Raw genomic sequence first — 22294 nt, forward strand, 5'->3', positions numbered from 1 at the left:
CTGGGAACAAGATTGATAAAGAATCAAAACTAAAAGTTTGGCTGTTAAACCAAAATAATGAGCAGATGCTAAAAAGCTGGAGCTAAGGGAAATGTCTCTGTTCTTCAGACAGTTCTCTGTGGTTGCATCACTTAGCAACTCCTTTCACTTTACACAGCCATTCAACCCATTGCAATATAAAATATTGATTAGTGCAGCTTTAAGCTTCCAAGCACAGACCTGAATGAGCTTTCAGACAGAATCCTGGAAGTACAAACTTACAACTTACCTGTAGCCTACATCTTCATGGCCATTTACACACAACTTTGTATGTTTGTCTACACAGTTATGAATGATTTAAAATTCCATACATAGCAACATCAGCTAAACCTGAATCCAGACAGAAAATGCTCCTCACTTCAACAAGGGAAAACTACTGTAGGGCTCAGGACTTAAAGTTCATTCAAAAACTTTGAAGGGGTTGGAGGGGTATCCATGTGCATACTGTACCTGTCAGCTATAATGGAGATAGAGAAAAGGCTGATGGAAACACTGTAGAAGGCTGTGTAACCTGCCCACTGTGCTCTTCAGTGCATCAGCATATTGTCATTGAACTGACATTACAACACATAGTACATGTTCTTTTTTTTATCTGATACAGTACTTTGACAATGTGTGAGAGTTCATTCAATGGAAGTGGGATGCCAAAAAAGAAAAAATGGTTTCCTCTGTGGTAAAACAGCTGTCATAGCTTTATTTTTCATAAACGCACGTGTCAGTGGTGTAAAAGCTAATAAATCTTCTTATAGAAAACATAAAGATATAAAAAGGATTGCAAAGTTCCCATCCAGCTTTAAATCTCTGGGATACATATGCATTTAAAGCAGGAAGTTGTGCAGAATAAAGTCAATAAAATTGGATTGCCATTTATTATGCTTTTTATGCCTCCTGCTCGATGATACTGGAGCCATATGAATGATTTGTACATCTTTTGTTCTTAATACCTACATTTTTGTGGCAATCTTCCAAATGCTTGGTGTCGTTCTTAAAGTTTAGGGTTAGAACTAGATCTAGTACCTAAAGAAATTTCATTATAGTAAATCAAAGCATTTTGTCGGTTTATGTCTGATTGTATATTCTGCTGCACTGGTGTGTTCTGCCACATTATGCTTTCCAGCAAAATAAGCATGACAGCTTGTTGTGTTGTATTTGCATTGTCCTCACAGGATACACATAGCAGGATGCCCCTTTTACAGAGGAGACTGATTATTCTGCTGTTCACCTGAAAACAACATACAATCCCCCCCTGCACTGACAGAGGAAACTGCATTGATTATGTGCAGTAAAAATAAAGCAACAAAAACAATGCTAACTGCCAATCTGTCATGTATCCGCCGTTGGTTACGTTGTCACTGTGTATCCCCACTGGGGCACACTGCCGGTTTCTTCATGATTTATTTCCATCTGTGCTATTAAACCAAGGGAGCACTGGTGATACTGTTTATACTGTCTATGAGATAGACAGCCATTGTCTTGTCTTGACACAGTCCTTAGTGGGTTGAGTGATTGAGTCTGTGAGTATATCAGTTCTGCTAGCTGAGGAGAGATGAGGGCATCGATTGTGCCATGATTAACTGAGAAGATGAGGCCATCTGTTGGTCCAGGCTGCTGGACCGATACATGAAATGCTTCTACTCACCTATTCAATCACACAACAACGGGGATTAGATGGCAACCTTTTGACACCGGGCATCAGAGGAAAAGAGAAGAGCTTTGTTGAACATGTGGAACAAAATCCTCATAAAGCACACAGGAAAAAAAGGAAAAGGGGATTTGACTAGCAGATAAAACCTGCTGCAGTACTCTTTATTGCTAGCATATTGCTGATACATATAATAGTAAATATTATTATTCAATCCATCACAATAGCTCCAGGTATCATTTCTTGAGAATTGCTCTGAGTAACACTGCCCAAACTAATTACCTCTAAGAGTCATTTAGTTTTTTACGCTGTTATAATTGAGCCTTGAAACTAACGGGCAACTTTTTTTCCCTTTGGGGTTATTTAATTTTAGTTTCGATGGAACAGTACAGTTTGCTGATTTATGCAGCCACGCACCTGGAGCAGTTTGTCCAGACTGTAGAACAGCTCTATACCTTAAAGGTCACCCCAAATGTTCTGCAAGTGTCCCGTGAGTGTAAACTTAGGGGGACACCAGAGAGAGACTAACCCCTGCATGCAGACACTGGCTAAAATGCCTTGCACACCAAATGTGAAAACATCAATCATTGATCTCAGTTTGAAATAAAAAGAAGGCATGCAGATGTACCATGCAAAGCTCAGTTACTTTGACCTGCGTTGCTGCTTGTGGCTCAAAAATTGATCAGTGTTCTATATTTTTGATTATGTGTTACAAAAAGCATTTTCTCATCTGACACCCTTCCAGAACCATTACAAATCATTGTTTCAAAGATAATATGATCTGACACTACTATTTTTAAGATTTGGTTAGATTAAGGCAAAAAATACTTGACAAATACTTGGTGAGGGCTAGGGGAAGATTGTGATTTGGGTTCAAATATGTTCAGGGAGGTCTAGGTGGATAGACCTACCCAACTGTTTGGCTCTATAACAACGTCCCACTTCTTACTCTTTTGCTCCGTACAGACAAGATTCACAATTACTAAGGCCAGTAAAGAGCTTTGTCACTATGACCTTTACAACATACATACGTCTTTTTGGGCATTTGCTAAAACAACTGATAGTGTCACTTTTCTTGGGAGTGCAGTCTCTGAAATTATCATGGTCGAATGCTTTAAACTTCAGTTTGTGGTGCATTTCAAATGTCTGCATGGCATTACCATGATGGTGTTTGCAAATGAAGAGTCTCTTTTTGATTGCCTCCCCTGTCTCTAAAAGAATCTGTGTACACCACTACAATTACTAACATAAGTATTACTAAAGTAGAAAAACTAAATGGTTTGAGGAATAATTTGCTAGACAAAATGTCATTTAAATCACACACAACTCTGGTTTATTACAATTAAGCTTAATTTATACTTCTGCGTAAAATCTACGCTGTTGCTACATACAAAGGTACGTGGAGACAAAAACCTACGCCGGACTCTATGGCGTAGCCTGATGTGCACCTCTCGAAAAATGTAACTACACGTCGCCGTGACGCACGTTGCTTGGCCGTGGCTTGGTAGCGTTGCATTTCCCCCTACTCATTTCCTGGTTCTCCTTCTCCATAAACAACATGAAATCAGATGCTACAGATTTCTCACCGTGGTCAGAAAGAACAGGGGAGACACTTTGTTTCTCTCACTATGCCTCTAGAGTCACTACTCGCTCCGAAGCTAATTGCCGTCACGCTCTCACTTTCTCCCTCACTCTATCACCCGCTGCCCACACACACAAACATCGGGCCACTTACGTAGGCTACGGCGAAAGCTCTGCGTGGAGCCTACGCAGAACCATAAATCAAGCTTTAGGCTCTTACTTTTATCTGTTATGATTCAAATCCAACAGAGTAAGAAACAAGCAGTGTGACGATCCAACAGGTTGTAAACTGTGAAGACAAAAGTTCAGCCAGATTATTGGTAGGTCAAAGCCAGATGGGTGTTTTCGATCATCTGGCTGCTCATGTTAAGTGAGTGTCACTACATTCCCAGATCTCATCAACTAACTTACAGTTACAATATTATTATCGAGAGGAATGATGAAGGGTGACCACAACCACCACCACAGTTATTTTGGGCAAAATAGTACAAATCTACAGTATGTCATATTATTTGTGAATAAAGCTAATAAGACATGACATTGTTATAGAAATAATTTACTTATTGCGTTATTTAACTGTAAATATGAGACTTGCTGTGTATCACTGACAAACCTAATCCTTTCCTCTCTCTGTCTGTCTTTCTTCAACAGTCTGAAGAATCAAATATGTGTCCAGTGAGCGTGGGCCGAAGATAAAAAAACAACTATTGGATTGATGTCAGACAAGCTGTGGTCAGCTTGCCCTGCTTTTTCTGCCTCTGCCCTGCTTCTGCTCTCCTCCACATCATTTCAATCTCTCTCTCTCTCTCGCAGCCACCCTGGCGAGGAGGAAAATAAAGAGATTTTTTTTGTAACACTAGCACTGCATCAACACTCTCACCTGTCGGTATACAGTACAGTTTAAACAGTTTCTCCATCATTGACCTTTGACATTCCACTGCAGCTGTGTTTTTATCCACTGTCAGTCTGAGAGCATTAAAGTGGATCTTTCTAACAATGCACCGGATGCTAAGTATGAGAATATAAGGGTTGTTTTTAACTCTTTTTGTTTGCTTTTACTTGAATGAAACAGAGCATATTTATTTGAAATCAAAGGAAAATATATACATTATTTAGCATTGTGGGCTTTATCTATAACTCAATCACTCTCTTTGCCCTCAGATTCTGTATGGTACACAGTGCAACTCAACTCTAACGCTTTTATTGCATACATGCTTGCAGTGGAGCTAAATCCCCTTTGTGTCTTAAAGGGGTTGATGGCAATAATGACACCGGTCAGACTCTTAATATATGTTGTAATGGTATTATCTTCTACGGGCTTGACTTCTGTCTATGACTCTTGTCGAAATAAGGAACAGACGATAATTTTTAAAGCTTTTAAAGGATAATTCTGATAATTCCGTTGTATAGAGCAAAAATCACAGTATCACATTTGTTTCCGTAGATTTAGCCAACATTCTTATCAGTAATAATAACATTGCACCCACCCGGTTATTGCTGAGATATGGCAAGGCAAGAAACACGAGCAGTGCTTACCTCTGATTGTATATCTCCAAGTAAACTGGTTTAGATCATTTTTAAACTGCTGGCTTGTTTACAACCTGACTTATTGTTTTGTTGTAGCGATTGCTCCCAGATCTCAGAAATTACTTTGTTGGGGACATTGTTACCAAACACAAATTATGCCTAATGCTAAAAGAAAATGATACTTTTCAGTTTAGCTAAACCAAAACTAAAAAATGGATTCCTCCCAATTTAAACAGATATGAGAAGACATGATGTCTTCCACAATTTTTTTCTTTTACTTTTGCTGTGTAATGCAGCATACAGCCTACTGTATGTGGTCAGCATTCTAGGCTTAGAAATATTTCCTCTGGTTAAGATGCTTTCATTTCAGCATGGTCTTCATCTCAGGGAGGTGTAACTGGTCGCTTTAGTGAAATTGAACACTGCTGTTGAGAGTCAAACATTGACATGTACTGAGTCCATTCCACTACAGAGTCTTGTAGAATGTGTTGGTAGATAAGGTAAAATGGACTGAAACCATAACTGTTATGGTTTCACAAAAAGAATATTGATATTGTGGAGTGTTTTAAAGGGTAATTCAGCTTTATCTATATATATCTTATTTTAAGCTTATGTAGCATTCGGTTTCTTACATGTCATGTTAACAATTTAAAGATGTTGACTTTAAAGCCAGTGTTGTATAAATGAGAACTACGAGGAAAATTATAAATGAATAATACATTACTGTTGTGGATCAGATTACTTTGTAATTGCTGTCTGTTTACAGTATAAGTGATTTCTTCTACTGTTATTTTCAGTGCTGTGTCAACTGCAGAACTGTGTGTTGTGATCAAAATTTAGCTTCGACTCATGTTGTTCAAGCACTTTATTTTGCAGAAACCTCGAAGTCTATTACAGCTGGAATCTCTTGAACACAGAGCTGGACATTTGTACTGTAGAGAGAGAGAAAAATAAATCACAATCACATCATGGACTGAAAACAAACTGTTGCTGGCTGATGTCAGAGATGCCAGCCTATGCGAGAGACGCCACCACCGAGGACATTAACAATAATTTATAGAAATGTTTTTTTAATATTGCAATTAAGAAGTGCACGTATGATTTTTTATTGCAAGTCAAAAAAAACTCCACTGAAATGCTTTGGTCAACCTGAGTAATAATATTTCTGTGCTAGGTTGCTTTGGATCAGTCGTTTTTCCTTCATCACAGGAAGTCCACCTCTCATACACCCTCTTGTGCTCTATAGTGTCTGAGAAAAGAATAAAAGACATTTGCAACTACACCTACTCTGCTTTGTATCATATTGCTTTTATTTCTTGTCGTTTACAATAATTACAGTGATAGCTATATGTTTGTCTGTAAAGTAAGTAGTGCTGTCAGTTAAACGCGTTATTAAAGGCGTTAACGCAAACCCATTTTAACGGCGTCAATTATTTTATCGCGAGATTAACATTCTTTTTGGCCTAGCAAACTTTTTTTTTCACATGCTGTTGCAACAACTAGTAACGTTAGAAAAACGACAACACCACGCCGGATCTAGCTAGACCGGAAACAAAACAACAGGCACGCTGCACACACTTGTTTGGGCTTGCGTGCCGGCCAAAGAGTAGTACATACCTGCAAACTAGTCGCTTTTCGGTGAAAATCGCAGTTTTGAATGTGGTCCGAGACCCGGTGCTAATACGGCACTGGTGCCTTAACGACCGTTATCTACCGGACCGAATAGCAACGTGGATTTCGGTGCCTTATTTAGGTGCCACTTAAATGTCTGCGCTTCTTTCTGATGCTCCGAAAACGGACGTTAGAGGGAACTGAAACATCGCTGCGTGGGACGCTAGTCAATGCTACCCTTAGCGGCAGGTAACATTAGCCTACCGTTATCTAGCAGCTGGAGTAAACACGGTTAAAATGCTGACAGCTAAACGGTGTAAAGTGTGACTGTATTTCACTGTAGAGGCTTCTAACACCAGACTGTAGCTGCCGTTGTCTGAAAAACACAGACTCAGCCTCGCTAGCTTCATTGTTTTCGCCGTTTTGTACTCCATTTTTTTTTAGATCAACTTTTTATTGTTTTATATTTTTGAACATACAGAACAGACAAATACAATTGAACAAGGTTCTTCTTTTTTTATATATATATATATAATATATATATATCATCTTTCGGTTCAGGCACCGTTTTAAAAGTATCATTGTATCATGTTGTTTAAGAGCATTAAAATGAGAAACAAATAATGGGACAAAAAGACATACCTAAACGATATACCTCCAAAAAGGCAGCACAGTTCTCTTAGTTTGTTGTTTTAATAACTGATGTTTTACAATGTTTAATCTGTAATAATAATTTAGTTAATTGTTATCTGATTCTTTATTTTTCAATTTTTTTTGTTGCCTCTTCTGCATATGTTCAGCTACAAAAAACATTCAAATATCAAAATGTTCAACTCCTTAAGCACATGATGGGACTTCTTAAACTTTATTTCTGCTATTTATACTTTTTAAAATATTAAGCTTTTACATTGTTTTATTTTACATTAAAGTCAATGGAGCAATCTTCAAATCCTCTTCAGGGTTCTTACTTTTTGAAATGCTACTCCTCTAACATACCTTCACCTACAGACGTCATTCAAACTTTAAACTGTTCACAAAACCTTTAGCTATTACAGTTGTATTCAGCTTCATTATATATTTTACAGCTTTTGTGGTATCACTGTTTAAGTCGAGTGTTTCATTCAGGAGGAGTGGGTGATGACATCACCATAATGGGAAGCCTGGGAAAATAGTCTTAAAACCTCTATAACTTACGCCCACAATATTTACTTGCCATACACAATTTATACGTAAAAACGTAGTGACAGCTTTTCAGAAAAATAAAAAAATATTCCACTTTTGTTTCATACATTCAAACATTTATTTAACATTTCATTAAGTTATACTAATTTAAACCATTCCCTCTTTTCCAACTATTCTCACTGCTTTACCTTCTTACGCATTTAAAGCCAGCAATTTAGTTTAGCTTAAGCAATTTAGCTGTTCAGCATTCACAAGCATTTTCTAGTTAGTTATGTTGTTTATTGTAGATGCTTTACAAGTGCCCAGCCCTAATTGACTTATAACACCAACATATTGTTGCAGTGTTAAAACATTAGTCAGACAAGAACATAACTTCTTACATATAACATTACATTGCCAACAAAGTCTGTCCTAATGCCTCCTGTCTAAAGCTCTACAAATTAAATCAGTAAAGGTTCCTTTCTAAAACGCAGCTCAAGTTTTTCAACTTGTGCTCAAGACAGCTCAAGAATCAACATCCATAAAGAAGAACTCAAGATTTTAATAAAGAGAATAAAACATGAAATGGGCTTTGTTGTTGCTCTATTAAACCTGCCTGTTTTTTATGTTCTAATAGTGTGCCTGATTGCAGTCTCACATTGCCAGACCTAGCTCCACAGTGCTGTGGAGTAAGGTCTGGCCCCTCCACACATACATTCCAGGATAGGAAAAAAAATGCTCTGGGTTGTTAGCATTTCTTTAAACCTATCACTATCGTCTTGGGCGGGGCTAAGCTCCGAATGCAAAGACAGTGACTCTGCAAAATGGACTCAGGAAGGAACTTGTTTTGGTGCCACGAAAAGAAAACACCACATACAAAACTAAATGAAGTTAACTGTTCACACAATACAGTAACGTGAGCTATTTAAATTAGCTGGATAGATGTTAAATAATAATTTGCTTTCGCCAGTGTATCGCCGTTGGTCCTAAAACGTCCCAGTTAGATGGTAAATGCCTTAAACATATCTTTGTAAATCTTTACAATCATTCCCCGAAAGAACCAAGCAAGCCTGCCTTGTTGCACGATCCAAATGTTCTTCATAACTTGCCATTTTCGGGTGTAGCTTGCTAGCTCCAATTTTGTTGTTTCCCAAAACAAACAGAGTTTTGCAAGGTGAGGGTCATCCCGACTAACCTGATTGTAACAGAGACAGTTTGACTTCACATAATGCTCTACTTTGTAGTTTTCTGTCCTGTATATGGATCCAGGTCTGCATCAACAATCATTCTGATTGGCTGATGATGGCCACGATGTATACCTGTATATAAACCCTCTCCAGGAATGTTATGGCTATGTTATGGATGCACTGCGTGACAGATGTAAGTAAGTCAGACTCATAACTAATGTGTTATGATCAATCATCATGCCACTTATACAGCAGGGAGTCTTGCATTGCCAGACCTTCCTCCACAGCGCTGCAAAGGACGTGTACGTTCAAAAGTTGTTTTAGTCGTGCAACAGAAAACTCAGATTGGACAGATAGTTTAGCTAGCTGTCTGGATTCACCCTGCAGAGATCTAAGGAGCAGTTAACCATAGTCCTCATAAATCCACCAGAGTTTAAAATTCCAACACAAACAGCATATATCATTTTATATTGTGAAAAGCTATTCATAAACCACGTATAGATAAATAACCATGGGAATTAGGGCTGAACGATACATCGAATTTTCATCGTCATCGTGATATGAACTAGCGCGATGAACACATCGCAACAGACAGCCTGACACGATGAATAAGGAAAAACAGTTTACACACTGAGACGACGCGAAGCGTAATACGTCTCCATAGCAGCAGGCGGCGCTGCTCTGTATTGTTTCCATTAACAGTCTGATTATTTCACAGAAAATGAAAACCGGCGGCTGATTGGACGAACGCGTCACGCGGTTCTTTTTTCTCCGGAAATTCACAGCCAGACTGTCATGGCTTCTCGTTCAGAATACGATCTCATATTGTACTAAAATAGTTCACCGAAACGTGTTTCTGAAAACATTTTAAGAGAGAAATAGGCCGTGCAGTTGCTGAATCTGTCTTCATTTCAGATCAACAAAGGTCAGTTTAAAAGATTTTCGTCGAACGTTAATTTCTTATAGTTATAATGCCTCATTTATGTGTAATTTGTTCAATAAAAGCATGTCAAAAATTATTCAGTGGGAATAGGCTATTCAATGTTTAGGTTCACAAAGAACCTATTAAAGCACTAAGACATGGGAACAGTATAGCTAACATTCACATTTGAATATTTATTGCAAGTCATATCGTCATCGCAATATTAAACAATGTTATCGCACATCGCAGCTTTTCCTCATATCGTGCAGCCCTAATGGGAATGCCTGGATAAGCCATTTAATTAAATACCTGAAAAATCCAACAATCCAAAATACAACCAGAGAAATTAACAGGGATTAAAGTTCACCATTCGCTACAATAGATTTCCTTCAATTGGATTCCAGAGATGCCATGTATAAGATCAGTGTTGATAAGTTAGAGTGCAGAACTTCGTTACATTCAAGCCCTTGCCAAACAACTACACTGATAAGCCTATCACTGCCAGAGAAAAGCTCTCTGTATTTCTCAGTATACCAGAGTTGTGGTGTCTGATGGCTGAAATGTGCACGGCTTAGTGTAGTGGTTCTTCATACAGTATTATTATTATTATTATTATTATTATTATTATGAGTCTTTTTTCTTCCCTGTCTAAACACTTTCCATCTTTTTCTTATTCCTTTATCTTTCTCACATAAACAGCTACATAAACCTTTTTTCTCCGCAGACATTTCACAGTTGGAACTATTAACATTAACCACTTCCAATTCTGATCCTACAATTATTGCAGTGCGCCAATTAGTGATCAGTTAACCCTTTGTTTTAGAAGTAAAAATGTCTGCTGTGAAAATGGTCGATTCAACTTTAGTTCCACTTCAGAATTTTCTCACAGATGCTAAAAACAATTGCAACTCCTGCGGAGCTCCTTACAATACATTTTCCAGTGAAATGTTACAGCAGAGTTGAGCTCTGTGTCCTGACCCATGAAGATAGATTATTCTAATTAAGCTATGCAGATGGCCCATCATGAAGCAAGACTCATTAATTTACTCTTTTAACATTTGAATATTAGAATGGAAATGGGAAAGGGTCTCAAACTGGTTTCTGCATGAGGAGGCGTGTAGGGAAATAAGCCAGAGTGTTATAATCTGAGAGGTATCTGTACTGACCTCAGATCAATTTGTTTCTAAATGTGAATAAATCATAAGTCTGCAAGGGTAAGTCTAGAACAGTATATTTTTACTGATTCATTTTCGGAAACTTTTTAGCTTTTTGGAATAAACCCCCTTTAAGAGGACCAAACTTTGTTGTGTAAATACACTTAATCCTAATTTCACGCTGTAGCCTCCTGACTGCCCAAATTATACCTGATGTGTAGGTATCTTTTTGATCTGGGTTCCAGAGATGGAAACAGATCATCTCTAATGTTCTACCTGAGCATGATAAGATTGAGGAAGAGGAATTGCAGTTGGAAAACGTCTGAGCCAGCGACATTTGTGAGGGTTGGTGCAGTTATATCCCTGCCTACAAAAGAAGGGGGGGGGGGTTATTTTGAGGACTGGTGCTAAGGTGAGTAGGGGATCTTCATTAATTTTCCCAGCTCTTAAACCCTCACTTGTAAACACTCCCAGCCTGTTTGAACCATGGGAGAGAACAAATGTAAGAAACGAGGTTAGAGAAGAATGCCTCGATCTGGGACAGAATCCAACCAATCTGGTGCAAGTCCCCTATGTATTCCTAGTATGCGTAGAAAATATGGGCAATTGCTCTTTTTCAGGGCTGGGAGAATTAGGGAGAGATTTAAAGGTCCCATGGCATGAAAATGTGACTTTATTAACATTAATATGAGTTCCCCTAGCCTGCCTATGGTCCCTCAGTGGCTAGAAATGGCGATAGGTGTAAACCGAGCCCTGGGTATCCTGCTCTGCCTTTGAGAAAATGAAAGCTCAGATGGGCCAATCTGGAATCTTCCCTTTATGTCGTCATAAGGGGAAAGGTTACCTCCCCTTTCTCTGCTTTTTCCACCCAGAGAATTTGGCCCGCCCATGAGAAAGAGAGCGACATCATGGCTTGAAAACGAGCAAAGCATGGCAGTTGGTTAAGGCCACACCCCCACCCTCCATCTTGCCCCGCCTCTCTCCTCCTCAATAGCATTTAAAGCTCATTGTGGGACTGGCTCTAGTGGCTGTAATTCTGCACCAAGGCTGAATTACCAATACAGTATTATGGGACCACTGAGGCCTATATAAAAGCATCCAAAAAGCAGCATGTCATAGGAACTTTAAGGAGCTTTGCTAAAGCACTGAGTTTACAATCCAAGGGAAAATGTGCAGGCTAATTATATTCCATACAGATACCATCTTCAGTTAGATAAATGTGCTGAAACATTATTTAGCTTATCTTAGGTTGGGTTATATAAAATATTTAAAATGCTAAAGTAAATTACAATACACATTGTTTTTAATGTATGCATTCTATGACAATGTCTGGTATTTTTAACCTGGTTAAAACCAGAACACATTTTGCTAACTATCTTCATGCTTATTACACCTACTCATGGCACACACACACACACACACGTTAAATTCTATGAAGAAAAACAATAACTTTACGGACATCAAGCTAGGCTATCTGCTAGCGCTATAGGATATGCTTAATTAATGTTATTCACCCTTGTAATTGTCGACATAATTTGACACAACTTGAAACCTTTATCCCGTTTGCTGGTGGGTGCAGGTGAAAGTGCGTCGACAATTCTGTACACATCGTTGACACATAAGTACATATAATAAAGCATTGGAGGGCAGGAGTGGATGAACCCAGTGTTGCCGGTTACAGAGTGACCGCCTGCAAGGGAATTTTTATAGTGTTAAAACCCAAAAGAAATCCAAGAGAGCAGGAGATATTCAAGAGCAGAAGCAGTCTGAGTGTAAGGAGAAGGACTAAAGCTACCTGCGTGAAGCTGGCCCCCCATGTCATCCAAAAATTCTTAAAAACACTGCTATTCGTTTGTGCTATGTTTGTGCTACGTTTGTGCCGTAAAAATTATCGTTTGTGCTGTTAAGGGTTTTAAGTAATTAAACTTTACATTTTCTGGCCAGTGACGTCACTCAGCCCCCCCATTATGTCCAAATCTCCCCAAAATGGTCTCAATCGTTTGTGCTACGTTTGTGCTGATTTGTGCTGTTAAAAGAAACATTTGTGCTACTATGTTTTTTAAGGGGGGCCAGCTTCACGCAGGTACTGAACCTGAGAGCAGAAAATCTGTCCGAGCAAACATATATCTTGAGTCCAAGCATACAGTTTGAGCAGAAGAAGAGAAAATTTAAACGTGAACAGTGGCTGTGTGAGCAGTGTGAGGGCAGGGTTTTGAGGTTAAGAATTACAAAATCTGAACATGAAATCATTGAGACATGCTCTCAAATTAAATAACCATGCTCTTGAATAAAAGTAGGAAACTCCATTTCACATCAGTGTCATGCTCACCTGCCGACAGCATTCATGCAACAAGCAGCAAGGCAGCACAGAAGCCTGGAAAGGCAAGGTGATAAAGTGTGTTTTTGGGCAAAAAAAAAGTATTTCCTACTTACAAGATGCTATATTCTTCCGTACGAGATAAACTTTTAGGCGTAATTTTCTCTGATCTAGAGACCTAGCTGCACCCGCATGGACATTTTACTCCCCCTCTACCAGTCCCTTGAGCTACCTTGACTTTTAAATTATATATTGTATTAATTCAGGCCTATGACAGACTTATGATTAGAGAGGCTGCTTTCAGTAATTGTAAAATTGTAATGTCACTGCAGCTAATATCAGGGGACATTTAAGTAGCAAAACTGTAATTATACAGTAAACTTGACAGAGGAAAAATAACTTAACTTTTACATTCTGAAATAATCAATGAAGTTACGCTGCGGTTTCTGGTGCAAAATATGCACAGCTTCTCTCTAAATGGGAACAACTAAGCTGGTTCTGCTCAGCAGAGAAAAGAGGAGGAACTCTCTTGTCTTGATGTCCCCCACTTTCAGGTGTTATGGTAATAAAGTGGTACAGTAAGCCAAGTCAAGGCACTTGACTTACTGGGTGGGATCAGAAAGAGCACATTATAGGTGGATGCATTAAAGGCTGTCACAATCATTATCACATTCCCGACGATCACCAACTTTAATGAGGAAAATATTAATTACATTCTCCAGTGTTGTGTCCCCATTATCAGGCTCCGTTTCAGTGCTATGGACAACGCCCCACCAACACAGACACACTACTGAACCCTACACATTCACACACACACACACACACACACACACACACACACACAGTGCTGTTCATGGTTCTGAAACAGTGAACGATAGTCACATAGGCTGTGGACATTTTTCTGAGCTATTGTCAATAAAATAAACCCTATTCCTGATGTCAAAATACTGAGTGAAGTTTAGAAAGAATGAAGAATAGACACCTCACTACTCACTATCACGTCATTGACGTGCATTATAATTAGCCATGTGGATTTACCAGAGGGGTGGGTTTGTCTCCGCCAGCAGCTGAGATTACAAAAATTTGCCAAATTTCAAGATTCGTGGCAAACTAAGATAAACAGTGAGACTGCATACAGACAGCTTTCGTTTTAGCTTGTTGGTAACAACTTGCAGAGTATTCTGCTGTGCTTGTATTAAACTGTGGCAGTGGATGAGATTGCATGCAGACAGAGCAGATTTAAATATTGCTTTTCAACATGTTGATACCTGTTGAACAAGTGCATTGATAAAGTATTGGCTTGTTACTCACAAAGGTTTAATTCACTTACTAGGCTGTACCGTTAGTTATCATCTTCACTTCACTGCGGCCCTGTTCGCAGACTACAGTCTGTGCGTGTGTGGAGCTCAGACATTCCCGTTCAGAAGGCTGTACATCTTCCAAAATGCAAAGTTTGACTCCAAATTAATTATTATTATTATTATTATGCTTGAAGCTGCATGGTATTTTATCTGGTTTACCATGGGCGTTTCTACCAGTGTGACCGAAACTAATCAGAATGTGAATAGAGATGCAAATACGGGGGTTGGGTTTGCACTGTGCCTGTGAAATGTTACCTGCTGTGACTGAGTAATGTGTTTTATCTTTTATCTAATTCACGTAATTTAAAAATGACATTATTTGGCAGTGGACTCATTTGAGAGTGGAAATTATAAGGTTTCTGTCAGTATTGTTTTCATGCTTATATGATTAAAAACTTGTGAAGCTATTAATCTAAATACATGATAAATGTATCCTAATGGTGCTGACCCCAGAGGTTAATGATGTATCATTTCACTTACCAACAACCCATCTGCTATTAATCAGAATGTTAATTTTTATGAACTGATCCGGTGTGTGTGTGTCCTGGTCCTGGCTGTGTGTGGTGTATTTGGCCTTCTGCATGACTCTCCTGCAAATTTGAGCTAGCCTACTTTATAAGCACTGCAATGATAATTGTGTAAACCCTGCCCGATGGTTGGTATTTGAAATGGGTGTTGTATTAGTAATGTTAGTCCAAAAAAACATGAATCAATCTCTCTTTATCTTGCTCGCTTACTCGTTTGCTGAGTAGGAATCTGGACCTTGTGGGCGGGCGCTACTATCAAATAGAACCCTGCCGGCGCCTATGCACTTCCATTATGTTTGACAGTGGACTTTTATAGTTACCTGAGAAGGTAAAACATGTTGTTTATGTCGCATTTGGCTTTCAATACCCTTTGTATCGTGCTCTAAGTGCTTCATTCTGCACGACTGTCTAACCCCTAATTTCCACCACGCTGCGTTGGGTGCCCCGCGAGCAATTGCAGCCATTCAAGTCAATGTTTGATACGGCGCGTCCCAGAAGCGTGCATGAAGCGGCTCTCCGCTCCGTTCGGAGAGCCGGGCAGGAAGTGAAACAGCGAGACTATCCAGTCAATTTACACCATGTATGTAGGAGATTAACATTTGGTCTTGGCCAACATTGCCCGCAAAAACAAACAAAAGTTCACCTTGCCTCTCAGGGCATCTGTAGTGCACGGAGGTTTCGGTGATTGTAGCAGAGTTGTATAGTGCAGTTTGTCCAGGAATAAACACTGCAGATTCTCAGTACGAAGTATAAAGAAGTTCCCATGCCTCGCCTCCCAGCTGCTGGGCAAAAGTGAAAGGAGAGTCTGTGGGATCACAAACCGCAGCTGAGTGTGCTGCTCTCTGGCTCTGTACTCTCTGTGCTCAGGTGCTGTGTCTCTACAGCACCTGTGCTCTGCCTAGGTTGCAAAATGTGGATACATTAATTCATTCAGGCCTTTTTATTGGGCATCAACCTCGCGTTTACGCGTATGTTGTCGAACAAATAACTACACGCTTCAGGTAGTGTTAACGCCCATGAGCAGAAAGCTGTATAGCAGGGGTCATCAACTACATTTTTCCAAGGGCCAGAACTTTTCGAAGCAGACACTCCAGGGGCCAGACTTTCAAATAAATAAAATAAAATGTATTTATACCTAATATGACTATCCTTGTTTGATATTTTCACTTTCTTACTAAATTAATGCTATCTATTAGTGTGAACAAACTCTTAAAAAATTTGGGAAATCCATAATGATAACTAGGCTACTTAATGTGAGTATATGTAACTTTTTAATGTGATTTTTCATACAATGATCTTAAATGACCTGTGACAGCAAACGAGACTAACAGTGAAAAGAACGCCATTTTTACATAGTTTTTAGTAAAGCCTCTGCCCGGGTTCGATTTTTCCCGCGCAGTCACAGAATGATTTGCGGCAGGTAGACAGCACTACAGTAACACATTCTGACAGGTCAAAGATTTATTTGTAACACCGGATAGCCTGTGTTAGCCTATCCAGCCTTTTGAGCCAGGTAAAAGGAAGCAGGAAATGTCTTTATACAGGCCTAATTGTATTTTAGAAGTTATCTGCTGTAGTTATGGCTGATACTGGGGCTTTAACAGATGGAGACAATTACGGGATTGTAAATAATTCATATCCCACCCGGAATTGGCCCTCAGGTATCTAATTTGTCTATTTCATTCATAAAATAACAATGCGCAATGTGGGTGTACGTCAGTATCCTACATTAATTACGTCCCCCTTCCATTTAGCAGGGACGTTTTATTCCTTTTTGTGTTGTGTTGGCTTACTATTTTCTTTGCCCTTATCCCCCTGTAACGTTACTTGTTTAAAGCGTCCATGGGTTTCATGAAATGCGCTATATGAATCTAAGTTATTATTATGTTGGTTACTACAACAAACTCCTAATGCTTTGGCTCGTGACATAGTGACAGTGATACCCGGTTTAGCTCATGAGACATACAAAGTAGGCTAAGTTACTGTATGCAGCACTGGAAATGCAACAATGCATCTGTAACTTATTCTTTCATTGTAAATGAATGATTTCTGTCTGAGCAAAACATTAATCGCAACACTAACTCAGTAATATACAGTGGATAATACAGCACCGTAAAGAAAAGACCTTTACAACAGCAGGAGTGGTAAAAACACTACTGCTTTTGTCCAAAGTGGTTGGTTATGGTTATTACCATTGTTTTTTTGGCTGGTGAGTGAAGCAAATCTACCAGCCACTTGCACATTTTATCAGCATTTGGCTGGTAAATGGTGCTAATTCTGAACCCTGTTGATAAACTGTGTACCTTATCGGCTACTTTGATGGGTTTAGTTGTGCAGTTGATGCAAGTATTCAGCAAAGTGTGATCAGTCATTTTAATGACATTGTAAGAAGTTATCAACCGTCTTGAACAATTGTAAACAACACTTTTTCAGCAGTATAGGTAGACCACACGTTTTCTCGTTTTTTTCGTGGTGGCCAGCACGAAATACCTTACGGGGAAAGGACGCCTCACATGCCGGGAGACGGCCGAAAAGGATGCCTCACATGTTGGGAGGCGGCCGCAAGGCGGCCGCTGGGGACGCAACTACGGGGAAAGGACACCTCACACGCCAGGAGATGGCCGAAAAGGACGCCTCATACACGCTGGGAGATGGCCGAAAAGGATGCCTCATGTGTTGGGAGGCGGCCACGGGGGACGCGCGACAATAATGGGATGGCGGAGGTTGGGTTTAGGAAAAACACTACAGGGAAAGGATGCCTCATACGCCGGGAGACGGCCGTGGGGGACGGCCGTGGGGGACGGCCGCTGGGGACGCGCCACAATAACGGGATGGCGGAGGTTGGGTTTAGGAAAAACACTACAGGGAAAGGACGCCTCACACGCCGGGAGACGGCCGCTGGGGACGCGCGACAACAACGGGACGGTTGTGATTAGGAAGACTACGGGAAACAAAATGCCACACACGGGACGCGATCCCCACTCGCCCGGGTGAAAGTCCTGTGTTGTTTGGGAGACGGCCGCTGGGGGCCGCTGGGGACGCGCGACAACAACGGGACGGTTGTGATTAGGAAGACTACGGGAAACAAAATGCCACACACGGGACGCGATCCCCACTCGCCCGGGTGAAAGTCCTGTGTTGTTTGACCCATCCACCACCCCGACCAGCCTCCCTACACGGATTTTCGGCTTTTTATACTACTCCCTACCATTTTCGTGCTGTGACCACGAAATATGCTTCCCATTGAAATACATTACTTCACATTTTCGTGCTGGCCACCACGAAAAAACGAGAAAAACGTCCCTGTGAACACATATCAATAGATTAAATAACGTGACCATTTCACAAACTGCCATGAGACTGGGCTGAAAATAAGCATATTAAAAGCAATTAAAAACAATAAAACCAGTAGCTATCAGGTGATAAATGTAAGACTATTGTATGTAGAAAGCTAATCTAAAGAGGTGTGTTCAGGTCAGTACAGTCACGGATGTGTATGGGTAGGGAATTCCAGAGGGAGGGGCCTGCAATGGTGAAAGCTCACCCCAGGTATGGTGCGTGGTCCTGAGTGGTGGGGAGAGGAGGTTTGCGTCAGAGGAGTGGAGGTTACGGGGAGGGGGGGGGGGGGGGGGTCATGGCAGTGGAGCAGGTCTGTGAGGTAGGAAGGAGCCTGGTTATGGAGGGCTTTGTGGGTGAGGATGAGGACTTTAAACTGGATGCATTGGGAAACAGGGAGCCAGTGGAGGTTCTGAAGGATGGGAGTGATGTGATCACGGGTGAGGAGACGGGCAGCAGAGTCTGGGATGTATTAAAGTTTATTTAAGGCTTTTGCAGGTGAACCATAGAGGTTGCTGTTGCAGTAGTCAATTCTGGAAGTGATGAAGGCGTGAATCATAGTTTCGGCGGCAGAGAAGGTGAGTGATGGGCGGAGACGGGCAATGTTTTTGAGATGAAAGAAGGCAGTTCTGATTATTTGGTTGATGTGGCTTTCAAAAGTGAGGTTGCTGTCGAAGATGACTCCCAGGTTACGGATGTGTGGGGATGGAGACAGGGTGGAGTTGTTGACAGTGAGACCGAAGTTATGGGTGTTCTTTGTGAGGGATTTCGGGCCAATGAGTATCAAGTCGGATTTATTGTAGTTGAGTTGGAGAAGGTTGGTTTGCATCCAGGTTTGAATATCGGTGAGGCAGTTGGTCAGGGTGGAGGATATAGTTGTGGTGATGGATTTGGTAGAGGTGTAGATCTGGACATCATCGGCGTAGCAGTGGAAGTGAAGACCATGTTTGCGTATGATATTTCCGAGTGGCAGGATGAAAAGGATGAGAAGGAGAGGACCAAGCACCGAACCTTGGGGGACGCCTTGTGACAGAGGAGCAATGGAGGAGGTGCAGTGTCATGAATCCCGCCTCTTGAGTTCATTTTCTGCCTTAGTTCCTGTTTTTCGCCTGTGAGTCTGTGTTTTCTGGGAGTTCCTGAACGCACCCTGTCTGGTTGCCTGGCGACGAAGCAAGGCGGGAGAATCTGCAACCATCACACCTGTATCTCATCCGCAATCTGCACACCTGGTCCTGATCATCACCTCTCCACCATTTAAGCCGTGAACTGACATCCATTCCCTGCCAGATCGTTAGCCTCACCAGTATGTTTACTAGAGTATCAGTTAGTGAGTTTGAGAAGTTTGTTCTGCTGTTTTGTGCCGTTGCTAATCTGCCTGTTCCTCTGTCTGCAGTTTTGTGAACTGGGAAATTCTCTCCACCTCTGCCTGGCTGTCTGCTTCACCATCATTATTGGATCTGCATTTACCCGTCAGCCGACCCACTTCCACCCACTGCCTCACCAGCTGGACTCACCTGCTTCCACGTACAAAGCCAAATAAAGACTCACCTTTTTTTCATTCTACTTACCTTGTCCTTGTCTGCTTTTGGGTTCCTGTCCTAGTGAATCGTGACATGCAGTTGGGGATGTGTATGAACTGTTGTCTGTTGGTGAGATAGGAATGGAGCCAGGAGAGTGCGGTGCCACTGATGTTGCAGTAGGTTTCCAGTCGGGACAGGAGGATGGAGTGGTTGATGGTGTCGAGGGCTGCAGTGAGGTCAAGCATGATAAGAATGTTGAGGTGGCCAGAGTCAGAGGAGAGGAGCAGGTCATTGGTGACTTTGAGGAGGGCTGTTTCAGTGCTGTGTTGAGAGCGGAATCCAGATTGAAATGGTTCAAACAGGTTATTGGAGGAGAGGTGGGTTTTAACTTTGGCAGCGACAACACGTTCCAGGATTTTTGATAGAAAGGGGGGGTTGGATATGGGTCGGAAGTTGGACATGGTGTCCGGGTTTAGACCAGGTTTCTTGAGGATGGGGGTGACTGATGCAAGCTTGAATGTTGTGGGGACTGATCCGGAACTGAGAGAGGAAATGATGATTGTAGTGATGAGTGGGGCGATGGATGGTAAACAGGTCGTAATGAAAGCTGATGGGATCAAGGCTGCAGGTGGCGCTGTTCATACATGTGGTAAAATGTGAAAGCTCCACAGGGGACAGCAGAGAGAAATGAGAGTGACTGAGATGGAGGGGGGGAGGCAGGTGTGGTGGTTGAAGAAGCAGGGGAGGTGGTCAAGTTGTTGTAAATGGTGTTGATTATATGATATATGTATACAATTATTCAAACACTAAAACTAAATACAAAGGAACATTGTGCATTTTTAGGGTAGGTTTGCATTTAAAAACACAAGTTGCCTGACCTTCTCAGGATTAAGCCTGTTCCTCTGTTCTGTGACCATTTGTCCTGTTTTTGAGAAAACTCTCTCAGATGGCACAGAAGTGGCCACGATGGAGAGTCTGGCCTTTACAACTGAAGACCCTCATACACCATTTGCCTGGTCTTTCACCAAGTCAGTGAATCCTCACTCCTGGAGATGAGTGTCTCTGCCAAATAGCCCCTCATTTCCATTAAGGCATCTGTTGTGGGGTTTTTAGCAGTGACTGCCACAGCCACTCTGCTGTCAAAGTCTCCCAAAATAATGCCTGGCTAGAAGGAGGGTCTTCTGCTATGTGCCATTCTGCAGCTCTGATGCCAGATTGTCAGCTGTGTGTCTTTCCGACATATAGAAACAGTCTAGCAATGTGGAATTGAGTTTGAAGCCTTCATCTATGTAGTGGCAGGTGACGGCCATGACACTTGTAGTGTTTCTTGAGGTCCAACAGTCTGTTGTCAGACACACAGCTGACACATTACAGATTTTGTCCACTACCACACTCCTTATCTTATGGAACGGCTGTGGCATATGTGTCCCGGATAGGGCCATTCTGTTTGGCAGAGTGTAAGATGGGTCAAGAGCCTTAGCAAAGCCTCGGGAGCCTTTGTCCTCAACTACAGAAAATTGTTGAAAATCAAGGACAATCATTTTCAATAGCTCCTCATCCAATTTTTTCTGTCTGTTTGGCCCCATTGCCCGACGGGCATACACCCCAATGGACTGCTGCTGGGGTCGGCGAGTCTCACATCGAGCTGGTGCATTCTGTAGGCCTATGTCTGGGCCAGAGGTAGGAGCCGCTGGAGCAGGGGCAGCATCGCCTGCAGGCTGGTCGTCCTGTCTTTGCTGAAGCAAAGCAGGTGGATGTTTGGTCTGCAGATGTCTTCTATAGTTAGGTTGAACCTCCATGACCTGACAATATACTTTTGCATATTGTACACTTTGCCTTGTGATGTCCTGCTTCTTTGAAATGCTCCCAAATATTGTTTCTCTTCCGAGATGACATCTTGCTACTGACAAATGTGTTCTACTGTGAGTTTTTTTGTGTCCAAAATGGGTGGGGTTTAAGGCATCAGTGTGTGTGTCTGCTACTTGACCTCATGACCTCAAGACCTCTACCTGCCTTCACTACTGTATCCATAGTACCCAGATGGACAGCCAATGAAATAACTTCATTCTTGGTTTCTATAGTCACTGATTGGCTGTAGGTTAGGTTGGCAAAAAGAGGTTGGCCTGAAGTTCATTATCTTCGGACAGGGGTTTGGAGTTTGTGAACTTTTAACCCTCTGAAATTGGCTACCACATTGCTGATTACTGAAATGTCAATCCAGTCTCCACACCACATTATGATACTAAATTGATAATAGCAATCACATAAACCTAAAAGGCCTTTCATTTCTTTGTTTTTACACAAGTGGAAGTTACAGGTGTTCAGAGTATTTCAGGGATACAATATATTTACATACATACAGTTTAGTGTCAGGCTACTCTTTCCATAGGTCTTTTCTGTGAGAAGTTA

At 41.2% G+C, this 22294-nt stretch overlaps 1 protein-coding gene across 1 annotated transcript in view; it reads left to right on the forward strand.

Annotated features, from left to right (window-relative positions):
- The window catches only part of zmat4a (zinc finger, matrin-type 4a), a 254663-nt gene extending 249691 nt beyond the window's left edge, over positions 1-4972 (forward strand). Inside the window, exon 7 of the mRNA XM_031296570.2 lies at positions 3914-4972. Within this exon, the coding sequence (XP_031152430.1) occupies positions 3914-3941 (28 nt within the window). The 3' untranslated portion in view covers positions 3942-4972. The remainder of the gene's footprint in view (positions 1-3913) is intronic.
- Positions 4973-22294: the final 17322 nt, after the last annotated feature.

This window comes from Sander lucioperca, chromosome 2 (assembly GCF_008315115.2).
Source record: "Sander lucioperca isolate FBNREF2018 chromosome 2, SLUC_FBN_1.2, whole genome shotgun sequence".
Taxonomy (NCBI): Eukaryota; Metazoa; Chordata; class Actinopteri; order Perciformes; family Percidae; genus Sander; species Sander lucioperca.